Source organism: Peromyscus maniculatus, chromosome X (assembly GCF_049852395.1).
Source record: "Peromyscus maniculatus bairdii isolate BWxNUB_F1_BW_parent chromosome X, HU_Pman_BW_mat_3.1, whole genome shotgun sequence".
Taxonomy (NCBI): domain Eukaryota; kingdom Metazoa; phylum Chordata; class Mammalia; order Rodentia; family Cricetidae; genus Peromyscus; species Peromyscus maniculatus.
In genome coordinates, this window is record NC_134875.1 from 39,293,379 (window position 1) to 39,320,078 (window position 26,700).

At 40.2% G+C, this 26,700-nt stretch overlaps 1 protein-coding gene across 3 annotated transcripts in view; it reads right to left on the minus strand.

The window, feature by feature from the left end:
- Positions 1-26,700, minus strand: part of Dock11 (dedicator of cytokinesis 11) — a 184,050-nt gene that overhangs the window by 59,067 nt on the left and 98,283 nt on the right. For 2 of the 3 annotated variants that reach the window (XM_015986474.3, XM_015986475.3), the window contains exons 21-35: positions 24,398-24,519; positions 23,872-23,958; positions 23,064-23,153; positions 17,654-17,772; positions 15,296-15,365; positions 15,080-15,205; positions 13,961-14,032; positions 12,017-12,163; positions 10,752-10,835; positions 9,428-9,539; positions 8,903-8,941; positions 7,079-7,257; positions 5,406-5,522; positions 3,299-3,374; positions 2,631-2,740 (exon numbers count right to left, since the gene is read on the minus strand). In XM_015986474.3, the coding sequence (XP_015841960.1) occupies positions 2,631-2,740; positions 3,299-3,374; positions 5,406-5,522; positions 7,079-7,257; positions 8,903-8,941; positions 9,428-9,539; positions 10,752-10,835; positions 12,017-12,163; positions 13,961-14,032; positions 15,080-15,205; positions 15,296-15,365; positions 17,654-17,772; positions 23,064-23,153; positions 23,872-23,958; positions 24,398-24,519 (1,550 nt within the window). The remainder of the gene's footprint in view (positions 1-2,630; positions 2,741-3,298; positions 3,375-5,405; positions 5,523-7,078; positions 7,258-8,902; positions 8,942-9,427; positions 9,540-10,751; positions 10,836-12,016; positions 12,164-13,960; positions 14,033-15,079; positions 15,206-15,295; positions 15,366-17,653; positions 17,773-23,063; positions 23,154-23,871; positions 23,959-24,397; positions 24,520-26,700) is intronic. The other variant, XM_006992962.4, reaches the window with a different exon arrangement.

Here is a 26,700-nt window from a genome sequence, read left to right on the forward strand (position 1 = left end):
TAATCTAAGTCTTTAGTCTCAAACCAGCAAGAAAAGAGCTCAGGTACCCGGGCCGCGCCGATTTCAGACAGAGTCCTGGAAAGCTCCGCTCCCTTCGGCCCTTCTCAATATGGCGCCGCCCAGCGGCCACTGCGCGCAGGCAGGTCGCCCAAATAATCTATTTTAAATGGACTAATTATACAATAATTAAAATAAGGAGGGCCAGGTAATATTTACAAATTATATCAAAATAATGATCCTTTTTTATTTATTTATTTATTTATTTTGGTTTTTCGAGACAGGGTTTCTCTGTGTAGCTTTGCGTCTTTCCTGGAGCTCACTTGGTAGCCCAGGCTGGCCTCGAACTCACAGAGATCCGCCTGCCTCTGCCTCCCGAGTGCTGGGATTAAAGGTGTGCGCGCCACCACCGCCCGGCTATAATCCTATTTTTTAATTAGGTCTGTTTAAATACCAAATCATGGCAAGATCTCATTTATTTGAGGTTTTATATAAATAGGACAATACAAAGCTTTACCCTTGCTAATAAATCAGTACTCTTGAGCTGAGCTAAGAGGGAACATAGAACTAAGGTAGGACTTACTAAGAACTTTGAGTTGGAGTAAAACAAACCTTGGTTCTGATTGCTTGTCAGCCATTTACTAGTAAGTTATTTAATTGCTCTGACCTTATCTACGACAATATCATCACAATTCAAAATAGTGTGAAATAGGAACCTTTGTGAATAAATTACTATTTACTCAAAGGTTCAAAGATGTATATTCACGTGGTTCTTAAGGGGTGCTTCCCAACCAGCAGAAGTGGCATCACCTGTAGACTTAGAAATACAAATTAGCAGGCCCTGTTTCAGACCTACTAACACTCTGAGGGTGAGGTGCAGCCACTTCTTTTTAAGCCCTCTAGGTGACTCTGATGCACATTGAACATGCCACAAAATAGTAGGAAAATTGCTGATTTCTAAACATGGGGTCAGGTATGGCTGGCTTAAGTCAAAATCCCAGTTTCACTTAAAAACAGGAATGGGAGTTTATTATTTTTAAAAATATGTTACAGATCCTTCTAAGTAATATATGATTTTACATAATATAATGTCACAGAACTTTACTGTCTAAAATGTGGTATTTTGGCCTCAAGGCAGACACATTTTATATTTTACTTTTAGGCTTAAAACAATATGATGGAAGAGTTAGAAGACTCTAAGACTGTCCACTTGAGGACCTAAAGTTTCTCTCAAATGTTATTTTTATTTTGGGAACCTTTTCCCCCTGCTGGGTTGTCTCACCCAGCCTTGATGCAGGGGGAGGAGCTTGGTCCTGCCTCAACTTGATGTGACTTGCTTTGTTGACACCCATGGGGGGCCTGCCCCTTTCTGAATGGAGGTGGAGAAGTGGATGGGGGAATAGATGGGAGGCAGGAGTGGGGAGAGTAGATGGGAAGCAGGGCAGGAGGGGGGTGGGGGAAAACAGGATGAGAGGAGGGAGGGGAAACTGGTTGGTATATAAAACAAATGAAAAAAATTTACTTGATAAAAAATGTTATTTTTTAAAAAGAAAGATTGAATCAGCCCTGTGCTGATATGTTTTGGTTAAAATGCAAGGCAGTTTAGAAATTTTAAACTGGAACCTCCCCTCTAGGTTGCAGTGAGCTACAGCAAAAGAGTTAGACTCCTTGAGGATAATTGCCTTACTCCCTATCAACAGTTTGAAGACAACCAGGTAAACTGGGCATTGTGGTATTTGCCTGTCATTGCAATTACTCAGGAGGATGAGACAGGAAGATGGCTTGAGGCCAGAAGTTTGACATCAGCTGAGCAACATAGTAACACCCCAGTTCAAAGCAGTAAATTGGAGGTGGAAGCAGGAGATTGTGAGTTCAACGCTTGTCTGGGCAACATAAAGAGTTTGAGGCATGCTTGAACTTTGTAGCAAAACCTTGTCTCAAATTTCCACTAAAAAATTCAAACCAGCTATGTGGTGATATTTTACCTGTGCAACCCAATAAAGTTTATCTGAGGGTCAGAGGAAAAAGCCAGCCACTATATTAAACATAGAAGTCAGGCGATGGTAGCACACTCCTTTAATTCTATCATTCGGGAGGCAGGGATCTGTCTGGATCTCTATGAGTTCAAGGCCACACTGGGAAGAGAGCCCGGTGTGGTGGTACATGCCTTAAATTCCAACACTAGTTAACCAAAAAGGTTTGGAGGTCTGTACTGATATACAGGAAGTGATAGAGCTGGGCAGGAAGAGGAGGTGAGATAGCAGAACAGAATGGCATATAGGCATAGGTATACAGGAAGCAGGTCTCTTTGGGAGCTGAGGGTCAGTAAGGTGAAGTTGGCTTATGGCTTTTCCTATTCCTCTGATCTCTCAGGTTTTAACCCCGATATCTGGCTCTGGGGTTTTTATTTAATAAGACTGTTTAGCAATTCATCTATATAACTATGCTTAAGGGGGAAAAAGACATCCTAGTAGCAGCTACAGGGATAGGAAGGTACTACTAAAATATTCAAGAATTGTGGGATGCATTTTATAGATCCAAAATAGACTATATGCGACAATACAGCTGCATGTTTATTTTAAAAGATCTTGGTAGCCTAGTCACCAGGCTATCCTATATGTTTAGGTTCTTACATTTTCACCAGTGTTGCCAGGATCTGGAAATCCTGTTGCTCCTTCTGGGATAAGGGAACCTCTTGAATCCTCCCTCTTAATTCCATGACCATTCTGAAAAGACCCATAGGCTGGAAAAAAGTCCAAGTTCTTGTTAGCAACAGGAAGAACCATCAAAATAATTTTAAAACTAAGTACTACATTATTTTAAGTAAATATATATTACAGTGAATAGATCCTGGCCTTCTAAAATGTGAAATTCTTATATCAAAACACCACAAGGAAACAAGTAAAGGTGAAGTGATTTTCCCCTCCAAAACAATTGGCAATGGATTACAATTCCTTGGAAGTCATGTAATAAAGCCACGTAATTCACAAGACAGCTTATCTATATTATAGGTAAGGAAACAAACCTAGAAAAGGAAGTGTCTTGCCCAATATTGATGAAAGTTGAGAGGAAAGGAAACCACTGTTTTGTTTTTTGTTTTTATCTTCTAGTTTTTTCACTATACTTAGCCATTTTGATCATGCTCAGACAAACTAGAAAATGTGGCTGCATGTGTGAGTCATGTTTTAACTAAACTTCAGGAAAGATCAAGCTATGTATAGTTTTATGAAATATTTCAAAAAGAGTAGAGGTACATTTCTAAACACTCATGTGATGCATAATCATTAAAGAGCTTAATTACCTGTGTCTTTGTCAGTGGTCAGGCTCCCTCTGTTTGTAGGTGAAACAAAGCCACATGGAAACTCATCCCTGGACGCCTATAACAGAATACAGTGCCTGAGTCATTTAGCCAATTTTTAAACTAGCACAAGAAATCTGAATTAGATTGTCCCTGATTTTAAAACAAAGCTCACTGTGAAAGTTACATCAGGTACTCTTAGTATTTAAGTAGCATGTTTAAAAAAATTGGCTGCTAGCATACTGCAGTAATCATAACCTCTGACCAAATGATATAATTAGATGGTTGCAATTGGCATAATCTCAATATTGTTCAGTTCTCTTCCTTGGAACCAGGGACAACGCTAGAAGCTGAAGTGTAACGAAAGTCTCTAAGGGAACATGAGCTATAAAAGAAAGGACAGATAGTGAAACATTTCCAAATATCACTGTCAAATGTGTGGAATGAACTTGACCATGAACTACTGTGTGGAGAGAGACCAGTGTGACACCCAGTGAGATTACATCCACATTCCACTCATTAACACGATCAAGTGCCACAAGCGAGAAAGCCACCAGGCAAGCTTAAGAAGTGGCTTTTCCATCCGGTGTGGTGGTGCATGCTAGTAACCCTAGCACTCAGGACACGGAATCAGGTGAATCATTTCAAGTTCCAAGCCAGCCTGAACTATAGCCACAGTGAGACCCTATCTCAGAAAACAAACACATGGAGCTGGAGAGATGGCTCAGAAATTATGAGTGCCTAATTGCTCTTGACCAGAATTCATTTCTCAGCACCCATGTTGGCTGCCCATAACTCCAGCTCCAGGGCATCTGACACTCTTTGCTGGTGTCCATAGCCAACTGTACTCATGCACAAACCCACATCTGACATACGCATAAACACATAATTAAAAACGAAAATAAAATTCTGCCCTTAACTCATCTTTAAAAAGCTCTTTCTCAGGAACTTAGGAGTGGTTTTCAAAATTAGCAGGGGCATTTTACAGGGAAAGTTTTTCCAGATTATATTGTAAAGCAGAGTTCAACCTGTCACTGAACAATATGAAATGACTATGCAAAGTACATAGATGATCTTGGACCATTCAGAACATGAAGAGGGATAGGAGTTAACACGTACACGGGCCAACAAGTACAAAGCATACAATTTGGGCATAATTTTTTTTTTTGAAATAGTGTCTTACTCTGTAGCCCAAGCTTGCCATGAATTTGCATCATCATGCCCCAGCCTTTCAAGTGTTGGCACATGGCCTGCATAATTGTTTTAGTAGGGCCACTGGCAAATGGGCGAGTATCCAGAAGCATTGACCAAGAAAATAAATAAATGGTTTGGAACAAATGGCCAAATGGTGATATGTGTCCTGGAGAAAAATTTAAAAGCATATGTGGAAGGGACAAATTGTGAAGGTGGAAACAAATGTTTTACATGTCTCTAGAGGGCAAAACTAGGAGCAACTGACAGAAACCCTTTTAAGTCTAAGGTGGGGAAGGAATATTTTAATTATTGCAAGGGCAAAGGTGGTTATGACAGACAGAAACCTAGTCACCCTTTAAGTGCCTTAAGTAAGTCTTAAGTCACCAAGGGGACTAGAAAGAAAGCTCACCCAGCTGTAATAAACTAAAAGGACTTACCAAGAAATACTAATCAGAGACTATCGAGGATAGGGAGAAAGAAGCAAAGGAGTCTTAAACCCCCAGTGTCTGATACTCTGGAAGGGAAGGTGCTTTCATCTCGTTCTCCAGATGAATAAAAACACTAAAGTGTGATAATTAGCAGCAAACTTTAAGGAACAAAATAGAAACAAGGCATTTGTGTTATTTTTTTGGGCCTTGTTATTCAAAATGTAGCCTTTGGACTAGACAAAGGTAACCAAAGCTTGTTAGACACATGGCCTCTGAACCTCAGCCTAGGGCCGACTGAATTAAGATCTGGGTTCTAACACATCCCCACATTATTGGATGAGAAGCATTGCTCTAGGAAAAGCAGGAAAAATGTAAAATATACTGAAAAATAATTGCTTACAATCGAGATCATATAGCAGATGACCTCAATTCCAAGTGCATCAGGTAAAACAAGATGTAACTCCAAAGAGAAATGCATTCACACTTACAGAATTAGGCATGGCTGCACAAGAATACAAAGTATCTTGGCCTGCTAGTCGCTGTATATTTTCCAAGAGCAGTCCAACAAATGGGAGGTACAACTGTGCTATTTTGGCTTGCTGGTTCTGAAAAATATCAAAACTTTATTGACAAATAATATGCATATACGTCAAATGAATGAAATCGGCCCCAAAAATCAGATTAAGAGACTACAAGTGAGCTAATACCTACAAAATTGAGAGGACTAATTGTCCAAGAACTTGGTAGATGTTTGAACTTACTCATCAGACAGAGTCCAGTGACAGCTTTCAATCATAACCACATAAAGGAAAAGAGTGTTTGCAACATCAGTGTTATGTTATTTATAATTTGGCAAAGATATCACAGACTACAATAAAATAATTTATATCATAAAATGAAGGAGTCAATTTACTTTCAGCCAGAATCATGAAAAAAATCTGGCAATATTTCCAAATAAAAAAATCTTGGTAACTAGAAAATACAACAGATAAGAAAATTGTAGAAACAAATCCACCTGTAAATCAGGTTTTCAAAATAATTATAATAACAAATTATATCCTATGTTTTTCTTATATATGAATGTTAAAAATTAAAGGCTGTGTTGTCAAACATGAAATATTATATTTCCTTGAGTTACTAAATACCAGAGAAATAATGTAGGGTTAGTCCAAATTAACTCAGTTTGTAGTTTAATTTTCCATGCCCTTAAATTACAATGTTAATGACATTTAAATACATATTTAAAGTAGTAGCAGACAGCAACCAGAGCTATGGTCACACATAAACAATGTTAAATGTATGTAAGATATTTACAGCCATATCCATGCCTATCGACAGTAAAATCCTATCATAACATCTTTTTAGTATAAAGAACAATTCATATTATGTATTTTATATATGATATACTTAATATGTCTTATTGAACAAATATCAATATGTTTATTTAGGGATATGTGTCTATATTTAAGGGCATTAAGGTATTTGACAGTATATTCATGGTACAACTCTATATGATGTTTGTGTGTATGTGTACGTCCATGTGAACACAGCTGTCCTTGGAGGCTAGAAGAGTGGGATCTCCCTGGAACTGAAGTTACAGGTGGTTAAATAACCAGATGTGGATACTGGAACCAACCTGCAGTCCTTTGCAAGAGCAGCAAGCATTCTTAACTCCTGACCCACCTCTCCAGTTCCTCTATGACTTTTCAAAAGTCCTAATTAGTTTATATAGGAAGTCATGAAAGAGTTTGACTGGCCCAAATATTTATACTAAATATAAGAAAAACACATAAAGCAATCTATTCTCATTTCATTGTCACATAAACACAGACCTTAATATATGTAAATTTAAAAATATGGTTTGAGTGGCTGGTGATACAGAGCTCAGTGGCAGAGTATATATCACTATGTGCAGGATCATGGCTTGTTCCATACCCAGCATCAAAATATTAAAAAATGATTTGAGAAAATGTTTTTCTTTAAGTTATTACAGGTATTTTAAAAAATTTAATGACCTGAAATGGAAAATAATAACTTATTTATAAAAATACATTTTCACTGATATTCATATTCGTTCTCCACTATAAACATCATCTGGAATGAAAAAAATCTTAGGAGAAATTTACTAGTGTGCTCCCAAGAACTGTCTAGACATCCTTACCTTGTGCTGGTATCTAGTATCAAATGCATGTTTTATCAAGAGATTCTTTATGACAGAGATGGCTGTATATCTGATCTCATAATTGTCTTGAAGAGCAATGGAGGTCTCCCGCAGAAGCAGACCAACCAAGAAGTGATGCTTGCAATACTCATCTGATAAACTGTATTCAAGATTGGAATCTGCAGTACAATAAGATTTGTAACTTTTAATGAAAATATACAATTGATTATTAGACAATTAAAATACTGTAATTATCATTTGATCATATGTGGTCATGCTAGCAAGAACTAGAATTTTTATTATTAATCAATCTGAACAATTCCTCTGTAATACAGAATGAGCATGCAAAATTTTTACTAAATAAGAACACTCCTAATTAGGGATAGATGATTGGTTTAATGATTATTCCAGTCAGCAAGATAGTCATGAAGATACTTTTTCCCCTAAATTATTTCAAGTCTTAGTACTCTGACAATAGAACCTAGAATAAAATAATTCTATATTTTACAATCTTTTAACGTATTTCTTTATATCTGAAGAGATTTCATTTCAACTATAGGCTCAACTTTCTAGAATAAAGCTTGATTTCCTTATCCATTTATATTTATAAAGTGGGAAAAGAAGACAAACAAGACAATCTGACCAGCCTAACAGTATTACTGATTGTTGCAGTGATCATTACATATTGGCTTGAACATTCACAGTAGACACAATGATAATACAAAAGCCACAACATCTCACATCAATTCATCATCACATCTCACATCAATTCATCATCACATCAATACAGATCTTCCATTTCATAAAATCACCACTGCAAACTGTATCTTTCACTCCTTCTTAAATCTTTTGATCTCCCTTAAATCCTACATATTAATTCTATGGTTGAGACTTGCCTTAGAATAACCCAGAGGCAGGAATCAAATTTAGTAATTTCTATAGTAGACTATATTTTCATTTATTTTAGATAAAGCAAAAAGCTAAGGAAAATGCCTTTCATTTTTTTTTTCTCCTGTTGGCTGCTTCAGAATTGAATGCAATGCAGTAAGTATATCCAGTTAGGATTTTGAATTGTTGCAAACTGTCCAATTTAATTCTAAATCCCAATACTCTGTCCACTCCCTTTCCCCAACTTCCTCATCATTTATCAAAATATGGGGGGGGGGGATGTGAGCCGCACGTGCTCTCAACTTAGTAATGAGGTCGTTAGAAAGTGGTTTTACTAGCTATAATTTCACCACTTCTACAACCACTAGCCCTGAGTAGAGACTTCCCTAAAGACCGAGGCAGAGGCATACAACTGTCCTGCGTTGTCATGCTCTTTTCTCAATTCCATTCACTTTCTAGATATAAGGACAGCATTGAATAACCAAGGTGGACTTATCTGGGTAGATTTTGCAAATGGCAATTGGGGTTTTTTTTGCTTCAGTGACTTGAAAAAATCCAATTTGGTGTTTTCAACCACACCTTCCAGACTGTGTCCAAGTAGCCCTTCAACAGGGTGACAGAAAGCAGCAAGCCTGAGAGAGGTGACAAACACTTAAACAGATACGCAGCCCATCCCTTGTCCCCAAGCTGCCTTGGAACAGAGGAACTTGCTTTCTAAGAGCAGGCATTTGAAAGTTGACTCTAAATAACACTGAAGCTGATTTTGAGACTAAGAAGCACTTGCCTTAAAGATTTTGGGGTACAAGCAATTAAAGGCTCACTTTGTCTAGAGAGAATTTGAAAAGCAAACAAAGCCCCCATTCATCTTGGCCATTCATCAAATCAATTGTGTTTAAACACAGCACACTACCTTAGAGTGAACCGAGTTAAACCTACCTACTGAAGTCAAACGGTCCACCGCAAATGAAAAAAAATCTAATTAATATATGAAAAGAAAAGGGACAAATAAAAAACATAATAACATAAGAATAGTGCTACATAACAAATAAGCATTCAATAAAACTAGCAATGGAGATTAAAACTGAGGCAGTTCATAAATTTAGTACATACAAGTTATTTTATTTTTTATATTTTTTTTTGCTTTCAGCTGAAATGCATTCATATACTTTTTCATTTAGTCTTAAATAAAATTCAATATACTATTATGATAGAAATGTTACTAGTGTCTGACATCTTTGTCTTAGCAACAATATATGTCACATATCCAATTTTTTCATACTGAGACTATTGCCACTGAGGCAACGAAGGAAATGTAGAATGCCATTACTAAACCTATCTTCAGATGGTAACAATTCTCAAGTTGCCTTCAAGTTAACTGGTTCCATCAGAAAACATTATGCTACACTATTGCTATCACAAAAGGAAAAGCAGTCCCAAGTAATGGAAAATACAAATACGTACCTTGCACTCTCTGTAGCTTAGGTTTTGCAAATGCCATTGGCAAGTTCAGAGGAATGTAATGTTCATGATTGCAGATTGTTTGGAGAAATTCAAACTTGTATTCAGCAAGAACCTAAATGGTAAATCATGCAACATCTCATATGATAGCCGTTTATTTTTTCGATGATTGAAAAATGATCTTTAATTTCCCAACGTAAATGTTTATCTCCCAAAGTATACTTGCAGGTGCAATCTGTACAGGAAAGGGTTAACCTAGCCGGCCCAAGAGTGCAAGATTTTAAAAGGCCTGTTGCAACACTGATGTTGGCTGGCATCTGAGAAAAGGGATTTTGACATGTTCCCTGTGTGATAAGGTTGTGTTCCTGGTGCCAGTCTGCTAGGCTCTTGGTACAAACAATGTGATTTATGGTGAACACCTGTTTTGCTTTCCTTTCTGAGAGTCTAGAGTTTGGATCTGCTTCAAGACAAAACCAGTTCCCCAGTAAGAACTGTGGTAAACGAGTATACCCCAATATGTATGAGCATTCATGGCATGAACACAGTCATGTCAAAAACCCCAGTGACTCAGACCCATAGAAATGGCAAAGCCTACCCTGGGTCAGGCTCAGGGAATGGCAAGGCCTTCCCCTGGCCATCGTACACAGGTTGACAGTGTGTGCAGAAGTATCAACCACAGCTTCCTATTCCCTACAGATGCAACCTGCGTGACTGCACCCTGAGATTGTTCCTCTACAGTGACCACCACCTACCTCCTCCATCGGTTGTATATAATAAACCTGCCTCCCCATTAAGCTACATACAATAAACGTACTGAGTTTCTGGACTTCTGGTGTGTCTCTATCAGAGAGCACGGCTCACCCAGTCCTAGGTTTTCCGAATGTGTATCCGATGTTTGTTGATTCCCCATCATCCCAGTTGGGGCAATCTCCAAGAACCCTAAACTCTAAAGAGAAATGCTGCAGTCTTTTGGCTGTATTCTCACCCCTAGTGGGAATTATGCCTTCACAAGAGGGAGAAAGCATGAGAGGACTGTGTGGCGATCACCAGATTCCACTTGATCCTGCTGAGTATCTATATCCTATCACTCCAGTGAATGTTGGTCAGAATTACAACTATATGTCGAATCCTGTTAGCGAATTGTTCAGTCTGTGGGTGGTCTTGGGGACCCCTCCAAACACTATCCAATAGTCTTTGCTTTTGACAATACTTAAAGTACATAAATGAGAAGAGCAGTTCTGAATGCTCTAGAAGAGACTGTAACTGTCACCTTTGACTTCATGTGCTAATGTCCAATATCTACTACAACTATGTCCTTAGAACTTACCTTAGGATCTTTGGGGCTAAATCCTGATATATAGTCATTTATCAAATTGAACACAAATCCTCTATCCATTAGCGTCAAGCAGCGCTGTGAAAACAAAGAGGGAAGGTTAGTTATGTGATTCTAAGTGTCTCTTATCATGACTTTAAATAATTTTTGAATTTCTTTGGCATTTTTACAGACAATATGAGAATAGCTGTCAGAGTTTAGGATGACCTTAATGAAAAAGAGAAAATAAATTATCAATGGGGATTAAGACTGAAGGGCCTCAACTGTGTAATTTTCAAAATAAGATACATGACAATAACAAAAATTAAAAGTTACCATTTTTTGTAAACATAGGGATTTCTGGCATCTCTCAAAGGAACTCCACTGAGCAAAGCTAACAATTTTTATGTATATGCATTTGCAACATGTACCCTGTGCTGACAACAGCAAATAGGTACCTTTAATTCAAAAGTTGAAAACTTCGGCGTGAGAAATGCTTCATTCAGTAGGTAAGAGTGTTTGCTGTAGTATGAGGACTTGACTTAGAATCCAAGCACTACATAAAAAAGCTGGGCATGGCCAGGTGCACTCCTGTAACCCCAGTGTCCAGTGCCATGGTGAATGTGGGAGACAGGAAGATATTTAGGGCTTTAGGACTGCCAGCCTAGCTAGCTCCAGGTTCAGTGAGAGACACTGTCCCAAAGGAATATGGCAGTAACTGAGAGATGTACTGCTCCAGCCTCAGTACGTGCACCTGCACACGTACGTACGTGTACACACACACACACACACACACACACACACACACACACACCACAGAGAAAGTCATGAACCCAAAAGCCAACTGAACTAGAAAAAAGTCAGAGATATGATGAAGATTGGTGGGGCCTGACTGGAGTAGCGATTGTCCACCCTAACAGCAGTCTGTGAAATAAGCATGACCTGTCTTCTGGCTCAGCCAGAGCCTCTTCTTTACCTGCTTGTTTCAGCGGGACGGGGAGTAAACCTGGCTGATCTGAACTATCAGTCAATCCAAAGAGTTATTTCAACAGCCTTGTAAGAATCTAGCTGGGGGCTGGGGATATAGTTAAGTAGTGTAACATTTGCGCAGCATGCAGAGGGCTTGTATTCAATCCTCAACAATGGGGGGAAAAGTAACCAAAAGCATGCAATTTTTCCAGGAGAAAGGGGAAAAGTTGTTCCTTTGTCTTTCCAGACCCTCTCAGTGATGAAGAGATCCTGAAGAGATCCTGAACATATTTTGGCTGCCTTTAACTCACCTTTAGGAAGCTGGCCAAGCTATAATTCACATTTCGGGACTCATCAGGAATCTCGGCATAGCGAATGGTCACATGGGGAATTATTGCAAGAAGCAGTGAATGTAAGACATGATGATATGCCTCAGGAAATCTCTGGCCCCTGGGAAGCTTAAATACAAATAGAAAAAGAGTCAGAGTTGGAAAAGGTCTAAATAAATCAACTGCCATTTTACCTCCAAACACATGCCATCACGAAAGTGGCTTTAAAATGAAGTATAATTTTTCTCTCCACTAAAAATGACTTCACTAATTGTCCAAAGTATACTTTATTCTTGACCCTAAACTTACAGGAACTATATGATTCTCTAGTAATGTAAGTGTTTGAAATTATCATTAGGCATAGTATGGGTCAATATAGCCCAACTCTGGAATCCCCACTCCTGAGCTGCAGGCACATTTCTGGTACACAATATAAGCATGTATCACAGTTTCAGTCAGAATACTCTATGAAAGTCCTATGAGGTGGATATGTATTTTATTTCACATGCTTGACTATTATAATTTCTATAGCTAAGAAAACATTTTTGTATGGGTTGGCTGTTGCTAATTGAAAAATCTCAAATCTGAAGTGCTCTTAACCCTGAAACTTTTCGAAACTTGACTCGACACCACCAATGGAAAATTCCGCACCTGATGGGATGTGACTGGTTGAAGTCAAAACACAGGTGCAAATATAAAGTCAAGCATAAAATTATCTTCAGGCTATGTGTATAAAGTATCCATGACACATGAATGAGTCTCATGTTTAGACATGTGTCCTGTACCAAAGATGCCTATCTCATTATGTATATGCACATATTACAAAATTTGAAGATGTCTGAAATCTGAAACCCTTCCGGTTCTAAGCATTTCAGGTCAGGAGCTCTCAGCATGTATCTTTAAAAAAAATGAAAAGCAAATAAGCGGAGCCTCTGAGACTGCTCAGGGCTAAAATGCTTGCCCTGCAGACCTGGTTATCTGAGTTTGATAGACAGCATCCACATGTGGTGAAGGAGAGAGCTGGCTCCAAAAAGTTGACCTCTGACCTCCACGCATGCACTGTGGCTCACATGGGGTCCCACCCACACATCATACACATAACAACAACAATGAAGAAGAAGAAAATTAAAATACAAAAAACAAGTGAATGTACATAACACATTTCAGAAATATAGCTAATTACATAGAGTTCTTTTTAAACTTTATATGTACTTTATTCCTTTCTAAGAAAGAATATGTCTGACTTGCTACTTTTTCTAGTTGAATCTTTTCAACAGACTTTTATTTTTTTTAAATATTTTATCACATGTATGTGTGTGTTTGGGGAGGTGCCTGCAGAGGCCAAACGATGGTATCCCATCCTCTGAAGCTGGAGTAACAGGTGGTGAGGCGTTGCCCGACGTGGCTGCTAGGAGCCACCCTTGGGCCCTCTGGAAGAGCTCAAGCACTAAGCCAGCTCCCCAGCTCCTCAACACTGACATTTTCAGATCACAAAAGGAATGCGCAACTTTAAAGGCAATGCATTCCGTATGCAAACGACTGTAGGCTATTACCTGTAATTATTTCTTACTACATAGCAGACACTGCACATTCACCTGTAAGAACTGTGGGACCTCAGATTTATGTAAAACATAAAATTTATGTTTCTATAAACAACATTGGAAGAGTTAAGGGCAAGAACAGTTGAGAATAAAAGGGGATTTGTATATTATTGCTATGTGTAAAGTTATCTCTATACTTGTTACATGCCATTCTTATAAATATGTAAAAATTACCATTTATCAATTAAAATAAGCCTAATGTGGTGGCTCAGGCCTATAATCCAAGTACTTGGGAGGCTGAGCATGAGTTTCAGACCAGCCTGGATTACAGGTTGTCTCCAACATAATTAATTAATTAATCAAGAAATTATTGTTGCTTACTTACCTTAATTTTATTCTCTTCCAACAAGTATATGGCCATGGACTTTGCAATTATTTCAAAGAAAAACCATGAGTACTGAAAAACAAACACACAACCTTTAAATGCCACCCAAATCCTCGAAGCTTTGAAAAACTTGACAAATCACTAGAGATCTCGTCTCTGAGGGTGGATAACATTTTCTAGTGATCCCAATTCACTATCAAGGGCTCCCAGCATACCTCTGCAGTGTTCCAGACCCAAACAAACAAACAAACACACAGACAAAAGGGCAGGGCTGTGACCGCAAGGCCAACTAGCCCCGGCCAGTGGGAGAGGCCAGTGGGGGAATGGGAAGGTTTGCTTCATGGGACGGGGTTATTTTACCACGGACACTGTTTTGGAATGCCATGGTTGGTGATAAAAGCAAACCACCTTTTAGTTACTTGTATTCTTTCTTTTAAATTCTGTCCAGTTAACGTTTAAAGGTTTTATTAGCCTATATTAATCATATATTAAATGGGTTTAATGACATTTTCATACATGTATTATAATGTATTTTGATCATATTCACCCCATTGCCCTCTCTTATCCCCCTTCCCTTCCCTCTTGCCCTCCTTTCCCAAATACATCAGATGATAAATCTCATCGCTGCCTACACTCAGTCTGGATAACCATCTTCGGCCGTGGTACAAAAATTGGCACAGCTTATATCACTTATGTGGTTGCCCATATCATGTAATCGGAAAGCTAGCACCAAGTCTCTAGCCAACACATCCGAAAAGGCCCATAATTTTATCACCAATTAGAGAATAGCAAAAATAATAGCTACTACTTACTGAGTGCCTGCTACCTGCAGCAATATTGTCAAATATTTCAACTTAGATATGCGTTCATAGCAGCCCAGAGCTGGGAAATAGGTAGCCAAAGGTCTACAAAACTATACACTGTAACAGACACAAGATTCTGCCTCATCTGAAATTTATCTTTTACACATTTAATTGAGGGCAAGGGGTGTACTGGGAGGTGTACAATAGAATGAAGGAGGCTCCAGGGCAAATGGGATGAAAGCAAGAATTAAAATGGAAAGTCCCCAACAAGTATGCGGAGGCTGTTTTTGTTTCCAGTTGTGCCTTCCATCCTTACCTTTAGAAGTTTATTTATGGCTAAGAAATCTGCAGACTGTTTCAATATTGCTATCATGGTAGTAGCCAGGGTCTCGTGTATAAGCTGCGTCTGAAGAGTGTTTGGTTTTTCAGGTCTGAAGCTATACTGCAAATAGAACCAAACGAACTATCAGACATAACTGTCCTGGGAAACAGTCAAATCATCCATCCCGCAAGAAAGCTTTACTCCACAAACCTTTATGAAGGATCTTAAATAGCTATCGAAGCCTTCTTCATGGCACTTGGACACAATGTGTAAGAGAACCCTGAAACGACAGTCGTGAAAGTCAGCAGGGCATGCTTCATCTAATTACTCTAGTGTGACTCTCAGATAACAGCAGGCCTAACCCAGAAAAGAACCAAACCGAAGCAACAAAATGCCCCAACAACAAAAGAGAGGTAACAGAAGAGGTGATGAGAGCTTAATTCTACAAGATTCCAGTGCCTAATACACTGGGAGCCTTGGACAATGTACTTCCTGGTTCAAAAGGATACTTTATTTTGACAGCCCGGATGTTTCGTCTCCTTTGAAATCCGGGTAGTCACTTAAAGTATGGGCATAGCCCTGTGCTGGAAAAGAGCTCAAGTAAAGCAAATACTGAAAGCCCTGCCAGGGAGGACAAAAGGAACTGAAAAGAAAGATGAAGTGGCTGGGAGGGGCAATCCTAGCACTTGCGAGGCTAAGGCAGGAGGCTCACCTTGAGTCTGAGTCCTGTCTGGACTACAGTCTCAACCAAACCAACCAAACCCAAAGAAACAAACAAAAAACAAGGAAACTGTCAAGGCGTGGGGGAGGGGGGACGGGACAGAGCAGGTGAAATAATATGAACGTGGGAGGTAAACTCAAGAGACTAGCCGTGCCTCTCACACTGCAGCAAACATCAGCATCACCTGGGAGGCTTCTGAACACATTGCCTGACTCTCGGCCTGGTGTTTCTGACTTTGTAGAGCTGAGGTCAAGTTATTAGCATTTTGATAAGCTTCCTGAAAATACTGCGGCTGCTGATCTGGGAAGCGCATGCTGAGAACCATTATATTAGGATAATGCTTCTTAAATTTTCAACGGGACCGTTCCTGGCAGTAGAGATGGGCACACAACATGCAGGTGTTTGTAGCCTAGGGTCTAGAGAAAGAGGCCGTAGCAAGAGCAGAAGCAGCAAAGCCAGGGACATCGAGCACGGGGCTCAGCATTTTCATTAAAGTCTCTTGTTTTCATTTTGAAATGCAAGTGTGTTTTACCCTCTACCCTACAATGTATCCTTGTTTGTTTTCCTACAGAAATAACTTATTCTTCCAAGTCAAAATTCATGGCGTAGTGCCACATTCTGTCCAGCAGGAGAAACACTGATCATGGGTGGCTATATTAGTTAAAACTAAAATGAACTACAATTAAGTACTCTTTCCTCAGAAGATATAGGCACACTTCAAGTGCTCACTAGCCAAATGGGGTAAGTGGATACTTTAGTGGACAACACAAGTATAGAACATGGGTAGAGAAAGGTCAGTTGAAATTTATATTTGTCTTATAAATAGGCATGGAGCAGTAATAGTGCGACAGTGTAGGATTTCAATATCTCCTTTTCAACAATGGATATGAAATTAAGAAGCAAATATTTGACTTGAACTATACTTAAAACAAATGCATCTAAAAGACATATACAGAACATATTCCATTAAACAGTAAAAGAAGACACATTCTTCTTATGGGCACACAAAATATTCTCCAGGATGGAGTATATATTAGGCTGTTCAAAAAGTCTTAACAAGATTTAGGAAGACTGCAATCATATCAAGTATAGTTTTCAACCACAGTATGTTGAAATAAATCAATATGAGAAGAAACTGTGAAAAATGGAAATGACCATGGAAAGTAAACATCATTCTTCTGAACAAGAAGTCAAAAAAAAAAAAAAAAGCAAAGAGAAGAAAAGAAAAAAGAAAGAAAAATAAATTTACAGGAAAAATGAAGTACTTAGAATATATAATATTAAGTGAGGTCACACAATCTCAGAAAGAATATGGTCTCTTATCATATGTCGAACCTAGGCAATAACGTGTATATATATATATAAACAAATATGCCTGTGGGCTCAATATAACAAGTATAAAAGAGAACAAGGCTATTAGAGGATTAGGAAGGACTTAACACAGGTAATAAACACAAGTTATGAAAGAAGATATATGGCTAATTGTTTTTCTAGTTCTACCTCTGTCATGGAGCTGTTGGTTTTGGTGATGGTTGAGTGCATAAAAATATAATAAAAAGTGAAAGTGTAAAGTCCAATGGGAAGTTCCACAGCTTCCATTTTGCACGGCTATTCTGACTGCATAGAAGTTTGCTGAGATGTACAGACTTTGGGCCTGGTTAATGTAACGTGGTGTTTATTTTATTTGTAAGTCTTTATAATAAAGAAAGAAAGAAACCAAAAGGCAAATGAAAAACAATCTTTCAGACAAGTGACAATGAGACAACACACACAGTCCTCAGAGGGAGGTTTATGAGCAAAGAACGACCTGACACAATAGCTTCTTTCATTGTAACACCGAAACTCACATGGTGCAGTTGATGGGAACGTCATCTTCATGGGTCATGTTTGTGAGAACTCGGAAGAGTTGCATAAGAATTACAGGTAGAAACTGTATCATGACTTGGATCTCCATGGCATGCAAACACTAAAATAAGTCATTATTAGTTATGGAAACAAACAGAAACATGGTCCAATTTGCAAATGTGAAACAATAAGAAAATTAAGTAATGAGCGATATATCGACTAGACTATCACCTTGCTGAAATGTGAGCTTCTGAGAGAGGGGACTTGTTAATGACTTAATGCACCCCGTTTGCCATTTGGATTCTGTGAGCTTAACTGACAAGAATGCTTAACTATACAGATATCAAGTGCAATTTACTTATGGGCTTTGAAGAGAAACCCAACTGACTTTTGGTAAATCTATACTCAGTGACAGGGTAGGGGTTGGAAAGATCTGCCTCCAAGCCTCCTGCATGCTTTCAAAGACAATCTTGGCCTTGTGTTAACCTGATTTGGGAAGTTAAATGAGCCTCAGTAAAGAACATGTCTATACTTTTTTTTAACACATGTATTTTGCTTTATCCCACACCTTCTATAAAACAGATAGTTATGCATTTTACCATTCTTTTACGTTTTTTATTACATCTTACTTTTTGTGTGTGTGTGTGTGTGTGTGTGTGTGTGTGTGTGTGTGTAGGAGCACGTGTGCCCCTGTGCATGAATGTGGTCAAACTCAGATGGTCAGGCCCGCTAGCTTTTCCCACCAAGCCATCTAGTCAATCCTCTAGCATTCTTTGAGTATATTTATTTCTTTCACATGCTTGCACTCGGTCTCTAATAAAGGGTGCTACAAACATCCAAGTGAAGTGTTGACATGTATTATATATTCATGTACACATAGAAATGTTACAGTGCCATTTGCTACATTTCTTTCTTCTTTCCACATTCATTCACTCCATCAGCGGAGAAAAGGGAAACCCAACTTGGCTGAGAATGTTTGACACCAGTTCTCTGTGTAGTGCTATGGGAAACACAACGATGAACAAGCCAGGTCTCTGTACTTAAGGGAACTCATCATTTCTCTGTCTTAGTCTCTGTCTTCATAGCCTCACATGCACCCTCCCTTTCCAGGACTCCATCATCTGTATCTTAATTACTCCAACAAGGACTTTAAGTCTCTGTGTAGCGTCTCTCCCATCAGGTTCACAGGGCAGGTTGGCTAGCTCCAGGAACACGGGGTTGTCCTCTCAAGGTTTTCCCTCCTTTCTACTTGCTCTCCAATCCTCTCTACATTTTTCTAGTTCATCTACAGTTTCTCTGCATTCTCAGTATATCCAAATTTATTGCCTACTTCCCTTATGCTGATTACATTAAACTATCTTCTACCGAAATGGTTTCCTTTTTCTTTTTTCTACGGATACTGAAGATGTGACACAGTTTCCCACATGCTAGGTGAGCACTCTCCTGCTGACCTACATCCTCAGCCCTCTAAGAAGGTTTGTGATGTCTTCCCATTACTGTGAGCAGAGGCTCACATTCGGGAGTCACGTGGGAGGTTTAGTGGCGTCTGGGGATATTTTTGGCTATCACAACTTGGGTATGTGTGTGCTACTGATTTCTATGGGAAGAGGCCTATAGTTCTGCTAAACCTTCTACAACAAAGAACCATCGTCCCCTACATGTCAATAGTGCTGAACTTGAGAAATCCCGCTCTAGGGAATTAAGTTGAATGTACTGAAGACCTGGCCTACATCTTGAACCTCGGAGCTGATTGCTGTTCTTCAGAAAGGCAAACACCACCACTGTTCTTTAACTATATCTATCACCTGCTTCCCTTTTGCCTTTGCTCACAGCTTTAGCCAAATCCTAATCGCTCATCCAAGGCAAATTCAAATCCTCATTTCAGTGAAGCCGTTTCATTTCCTCAGGCAGCAGAGGTGTACCGAGTGCACTTCCAGGAGCCAACCAGCAGAGAAGACACAAGACAACCTGAACACAGTTCCTATCGTTAAGCAGTTCACTGTCTAAAGGGGGCAAAGACACGGCACTGGGTCGCTGTAGTACAAACAGCAAATAGGAGGACAGGCACAGGTTCAACATGTACAAAAGAAGTGGCAACTGGGCTTCGAGGGGCAAAGAATGTGAGCTAAGCAGAAAACGGCAGGCAGACAAGGGAGATAAGCAGTCCACGCAGGACAAAACCAGGTCTGTCTGAGTTTCTCCCAGTTTATGCTCCCAGCACCCAGAACAATGCCGTACCAGGTGCTTAATAAATATTTGGTGAATGGTTGAATAAGTAAATAAGCAATGGAAGGCAAGGCAAAATGGAAGTCCCTGCTCTACACTGGCTTCTCAATGACCTGCATACCCAATGCCTGTAGTCCGAAGATTTAATACCTGTAGTCTGCATCAGACATGTAACATCTAATCACATATGTCTTTCAGTGGTCCTCTGTATTATGAAGACGTTGCTAGCTAACTTATTTTTGCTGTGTCTTCGGTTAGGCTGTAATCTCCATACTGAAGTTATGCTGTTCTGCAAGCCCCATAGCACGCACAAAGGTACTAAGTACATAACAAAACTCAAGGAATAAACGAATTCATGAAACTGCCATTTACAGGGACAACAGAAGGAAACCTCTGCACAAGCCTTTCTGCTTTCTACAATCACATGCCATTCCACTTACTGCCACCAGAGGGTGTGTGTGCATTGTATAACTATCAGACATTCTACACCCTTAAAAACAAACGCCAGCGTACATCTTGTTCAATTGGAATACCAGTATTTGAAAATGATGTCGTATCCCATACCACTCTGTGAAAATTCTCAAAAAGCTCCCTCCAGAAGGAAAAACAATGGCCTTAACAGATAAACCATCCATCCATATAGTTGGAATCTTCCTAGACAGTACTAAGGACTAGATTTAAAAAGTTATGAGAAGCAGGCAGATCTTTGTGGGTTTAAGGCCCACCTGAGCTACAGACTGAGTTCCAGGAAAGGCACAAAGCTACACAGAGAAACCCTGTCTCAAAAAAGCAAAAAAAAAAAAAAAAAAAAAAAAAAAAAAAAAAAAAAAAAGGACTATACAAATGGGGTTGGGGATTTAGCTCAGTCAGTGGTAGAGTGCTTGCCTAGGGTTTGGTCCTCAGCTCTGAAAAAAAAAAGTTACATGACTATTACACTTCTAAAGGTCAAAAGCCACTACTGATCATCTCTCTTGAACCAAAATTGAACATTTTTATATGGCAGGCAGGTTAGTACTACAAAAACTAAATTCAAGCCTGACCTAGTAGCTCTGTTCTATAATCCCAGTCCAGTCCAGTCCAGTATGGGAGGATAAGGCAGGAGTATTGGCAGTTCAAAGCCGATCTGGGCTATATAGTGAGTTACAGACCAGCCTGGGCAACTTAGCAAGGGTGTGTTAAAATTAAAAAAATAAAATACAGGGCTGAGCAGATAGCTCTGTAGATAAATTGCTTGCCAGTCAAGCATGAGGACCTGATTTGGATCTCCAGCACCAACGTAAAAATCTGGGCATGGTGTTGCCAGTGTGTAATTCCATTGGTAGGGATGGGACAGAGAGAGACAGACTCCTGGGGCTCTCAGGCCTAGCTGCTCAAGGCAGTGAGAGAGTCTGACTTAAAAGACAAAGTAGACAGCTTCCGAGAAACAAAACTCAAGATTGACCTCTGGCTTTCACATACATGCACACACGTGTCTGCACTTCCTTATACACACAGGTATCCACACACACAGGAATGTACACGTACATACAAAATGCCAGAAAGTGAGGCTATAGCTTCATGGTATGGTGTTTCAGTACCTGGCATGTGTGAAATTAAAGCCCTGGGTTTCATTTCCAACACAACAACAGCAGAAGAGTCCAAGGCAAATCATGCCAGTGCACTTGTCAAACTCCTGCAAGGCTTCCTGTCTGAACTGCAAAAAGTCAACTTCCTCACTAGAGCCTCAGAGGCTCCCCAGCGGCCTCCAGGTCAGGCCTTACCACTCTGTGCACCAGCCACACTACCGGCCTCCTTCCTGCTCCACAACACACTCAGCCAAGCTCCTCGGGGACTCCGCGGGCTGTTCCCAGCCCCTCCCCAGCCATGCACTCGGCTGCCATCTTTCTTTAAGCTGCCGCTCAAATATCACATCACCAGAGGCATTCTCTCTGGCCTCTCTAAGACAGAAAGTCTAGCACATTCCTCATTTCCTTTTACTGCTTCTGGTCCCTCCAAGACAGTGGCTCTCCACCTTCCTAACGCTATGACCCTTTACCACAGTTCCTCATGTGGTGCTGACCCCCAACCATCCAATGATTGCTGTGGCTACTTCATAGCTGTAATTCTGCTACTGTTGTGAATTGCAAGTATCTGACATGCAAGATATCTGATATGCGACCCCTGTGGGGCCGCGACCCACAGGTTGAGCCTCTAACATCTCTACTTGCTCATTTCTATGCTCATCCCCTCTATGAGGAGTGAAGCTGCTCGATAAGACATACTGTTTTCTTTGCTTAGATCCTGATGCCTGCTTCCCAGGAAGCCCTCCAGGAGTCGTGTGTCATGAACAATTATGACCCAGTAGATGAGCCATCTTATTTAAGCCTCATGACCTCGGGACTGATGGCTATTACTCTTATCCCAATGGACAACCAAGAGAAGTTCTGTGACAGACCTAGTAAATGACAACCCTGTGACACAAAGTCAGCTTATGAGTCCGGACCCATACACTCTGTCTCAGGCCATACTATCTGTCTGTCTGAAGAAAGGGTTCCCCAAGGCCACTGGGAGGCAACCGCATATGAATAAAGGGAAAGTGTGTAGTGTCTTCAGATCAAAATGCCTCAGATTTCCCACAGCTGACCTACTAAGGAAGCAATGGAAACAGGTCCTAGGATGCACACCACAGGCACAGCACAGAGTGAATAAGCCACCATTAGGTTCTCTGTCTGCTACAGTATGACATCCTAAAGATTCCCTAAGACTCCCTCCCCTGTGCCACGTGCACACAGTGTTTCTATGTTCAGTGGGCCCTCATGATAGTCTCCCACTAACGGGCACAGGGGGACCATTTGACACTTTATTACAAGGGAAAGTGGTTTAGTTCTTTCTGGCCCTTCCCCCATCACAGCGCGCTCTCCTTTAGTGGCAGTTAGCAGGAAGAGCCAAGACCCCAAAAGCAACTCAAATCCGAAGGTTTCTGAACCATGATGTCAAATCTGGGCTATAATATTTTCTCCCTAATGTAGCCATGCTGTTGTCTGCTTCTAAGCAGCCACTTGATGGAAAAGCACAAAAGAGAAAGTGTCCTCCTGAGGCCCAGAGGATTTTCAACCGTTTGCCTAGTTCGTTTTTTTTCCATGTCAAAATGCAGCAGTAGAAAGGCACGAAAAACAAACCTTTTGCAGAAAGCTGCTGCTCATTTACCTTTAAATATTTAATGAGCTCCCCTGGAACTTCTTTGGAGCCTGACTGAATCAGCTGGCAATGATGGAAGAATTTGTGCACATGCAGATCCTGGAACACAGATGGAAACAGCCATATGAGATTTGATTCATTAGTCCCAAGCACACGCTTCCAGCTCTCCCTGATCTGGCATCTTGATGGCCTCTCTATCTCGGTATTCTAACGCCTGGACTCTGGAGCCATCTCCGCCAATGAATGCTTTGTATCTGAAGTCCTCTTGATCATCATATAAAGCAGCATGGCCGGATGAAACTGGTGTGTACTGGAAATTGCTAAACATGCCCAACTAGGTAAACACTTATTTAAGCCCTAAAAAAACCCAGTGTGTTCTATCCAGTTGAGATGCTTCTCTCTTTTAATGAAACGAGCAGGAACAGAGGTCTGAAATGGCAGGTGAAGGAAGCTCCCAGGCAAATCATTTCTGGTATTCAGTGCCCAACTTTGCCATGACACTCTGCTGGGGAGTCCAGATATCCCATATGAAGTCGGTACATGTCGGTTTTCTGGACAGTGTGGGCCACACCAGGAGGTAGGAAAATGCAAGGTATATTCTGAAGTGGAATTCCTAATCGTTATTTTGGGCCTCAGGGTAAACTACCTCTTTTGACTTAGCCTCAGTTTTTTTTTTCAAGTTTAAAATGGTGATGATGGCCTCTACATGCCTTTTAGAGTTCAATTTCTCCAAATGGTGGGAGATTAAAAATAATTTAGTTTAATAAGGAAACATATTCCAGTATTCAGATTGAGAAATCTGAGTGCGGCAGCTTACCTGCGTATAAATGGTTGATTCTAAGTGGCTCTTAATCTTCAACAAAGGCTTTGCACCATCTACCCATTTGATATCTGCATTCGATTGCTGCATAGAAAATACAGCCATGAACATCTATATTATAGCAAGAGACACATGAACCCCTACAGCACTATCCATGCATTTTAACAGATTTTAAAAAGGAAGGTATTAGATTCATCCAAAGAAATACTGGAAAAAATAAATGCCCTTTAGAATAAATGTATCCTAAATCATTTTAGATTTCCAAACCTCTGAAGATTTATATAAATTACCACCCCAAAAAATGAATCACTTAATAGATGAAGTTTTTTTTTTAAGTCATGCCCCAAATCCAGTTTTAAGTTAGTAGAATTATCAGCTGTAAACACAGAGCACAGACTTTCCTTGCGAAGGGGGACTATCCTTCAGACCATATTTGAGTATTCCTGTCCCAAACCACACCAACAGAAGTGTACTTGTAAACATCTAAAACACAATCACTTGCACAAATGCAGACGCCCCCTACCCTTCTTGACTCGGCATCGTTCACATTCAAGTAGCCCGGGGGAAGATTGGCTGAGACTGGCAGCTGCTGTTCAAACGTGATAACTCTCCCATCCTTCAGCAAAGGTACCCAGGCAAATCCAACTGCCAAGACAATAATCAACCATAAGAGACGAAACCACAAATGCAATTAGCTATGCAAATGTCTGCAAGCTGGGGAAGAAGGCAAGATGGTGACGTTTCCAGGGATCTGTATGCGGGAGCCCAGGTGACAGGCGACTGAAGAGCAGGGCAGGAACAATGCTTTTGGATCGCTTCCTAATCCCAGCCTGTCCACTCAAAAGTTATTGGCTCTGTATCTTTGGCAATAAAGATGGGAGCAACATAGCTTTCTCAGTTAAAAGATTGGAGGGGCTGGCCTCAGAATACATGAATATATTGAAGTTTAAAATGTGCCTTGACATCACTATCTTCCTGTGTTAGGGACTCTTTGGGTAGACTCATGTTTTAGAAGGTTCAGATCCTTCTATTCTTCTATTCAGAGTTCAAAGTCTCCCAGTTGACCCCATCTCAGACAGCAATCATATGTTCAAAAACCTCTTACGGTAACCCTGGGATACGGGAGTATGGAGAATTAAGGTCATAAGTCAAGGTTACAGTGTACACTGATCCAAGGTAGTAAAAGTGTCAATCATGTAGACAGGCAGAGTTTTCCTGACTGGAGGTAGAAAAGGAGGAGGAGGAGGAGGAGGAGGAGGAGGACGACGACGACGACGACGAAGACGACGACGACGACAAGGGAAATGCGGCCAGGCTACAGTGTTTAGGACTTCAGTCCACTGAGAGATTTCCTGCCATCTCTACACTTCTTAACACTTCTACCCCGCAAAAGGAAATCTTGGCTTTCTATTAGAACACTCCTTATGTTTTGCTACAGTAACCAGAGCCATCTGTGTTACTCAAGTTGTGTAGTGTCACTATTTCCATTATAAAGATGACTCTGGCCTTTCAGTGTTTCTAACTCAGCTGTAAAAAAAAAAAGAAAAAACAACCCAACCTTGCTCTGGATGGACTTCCGGCAAATGAGAAGGGATGGTAGCTGAAGAGCATTTGCAAATCCACTGCTTTCCAAGTCTTTAAAAGTCTTCGCATGAATGCCTGTGCACGCATGTGCATGTGTGTGCATGTGTGTGTTTACACTGTGAACACAGAAGTCAACACAAATCTGGCTAGAACATCTTCATGTACATGTTTAATTTGGCAAATGTTTTTATTCTTAAAAGCCAACCAAAACACGCTTTCTCTCAGTAGACTAAAGTCTTTCACAGATGCTGTACCATGTCTGAAGAGCATCTTCTCCAACGCAACTTCAAAAATGCTTCTCCCAGACCTCTGCTCTCAGACAAAGCAGGAAAGGGTGCGGAAGGACGACTATAAATGACAATGTCAGGAAACCTACGAGGCCTCAGCCCCACACAAAGAACTACAGCAACAGAGTGGGGAAAAATAGCCTTCCCCAGGGAGGAACAGCAACTGGCTATCAAATACCAAACGGTCAGCCCGGAACACATACATACAAGTTACAATGTACAGACGGAGCAGGAATATATAAACATACATATATGCATGCAATAACACTTAAAAAGAGGGCATGAATTTGAAAGAGAGTAGGGAGGGATATATGGAAAGATTTGGAGGAAAGAAAGGGGAGGGGGAAATGATGTAATTATAATCTCAAAAATAGAAGAAAGAAGGCAAATGAAAAATGAGGGAAAGAAAGAAACAACACCGTCGATGCTCTGAAACTTTGACCAATGGAAAACATTCCAAACTAGAAAATAGGGAAACGTATTTCTTGTTGGTTGACAACATTTTTCCTCATGGAGTTTTTATTGAGCTGTAATTTGTATACTATGTTTTAGTGAATTTGCAGTTGCTCCATTAACAAGGACTGCAGAAATTTTTCATTACTCTAAAAAGAAACTCGACCGACCTTTGCAAGCACTCCCAACCTCCCTTTTCTCCCCATCCCTAGAAACTATCAATTCACTTTCTGTCTGCATGAATCTGCTTAGGTGACAGTTCTGCACCGTGAATTATCAGAGCATGGCCAAGTGTGTCCCTTAGTTGAAACTCACAGGCAGCACTTGGAAGCTGTAAAGATATACTATCAAGCATGCCATCTGGCTCAAAGGTAGGAAGCCACTTAAAGGGTGGGCAGTTAGAATGGATGAGTGGCATGAAGAATCACCACCTCATGCTTCGCTGAACATCTTGCTCATTTCTGACTAGAATTTGGATGAGGAAATTGCAATTTATCACTCT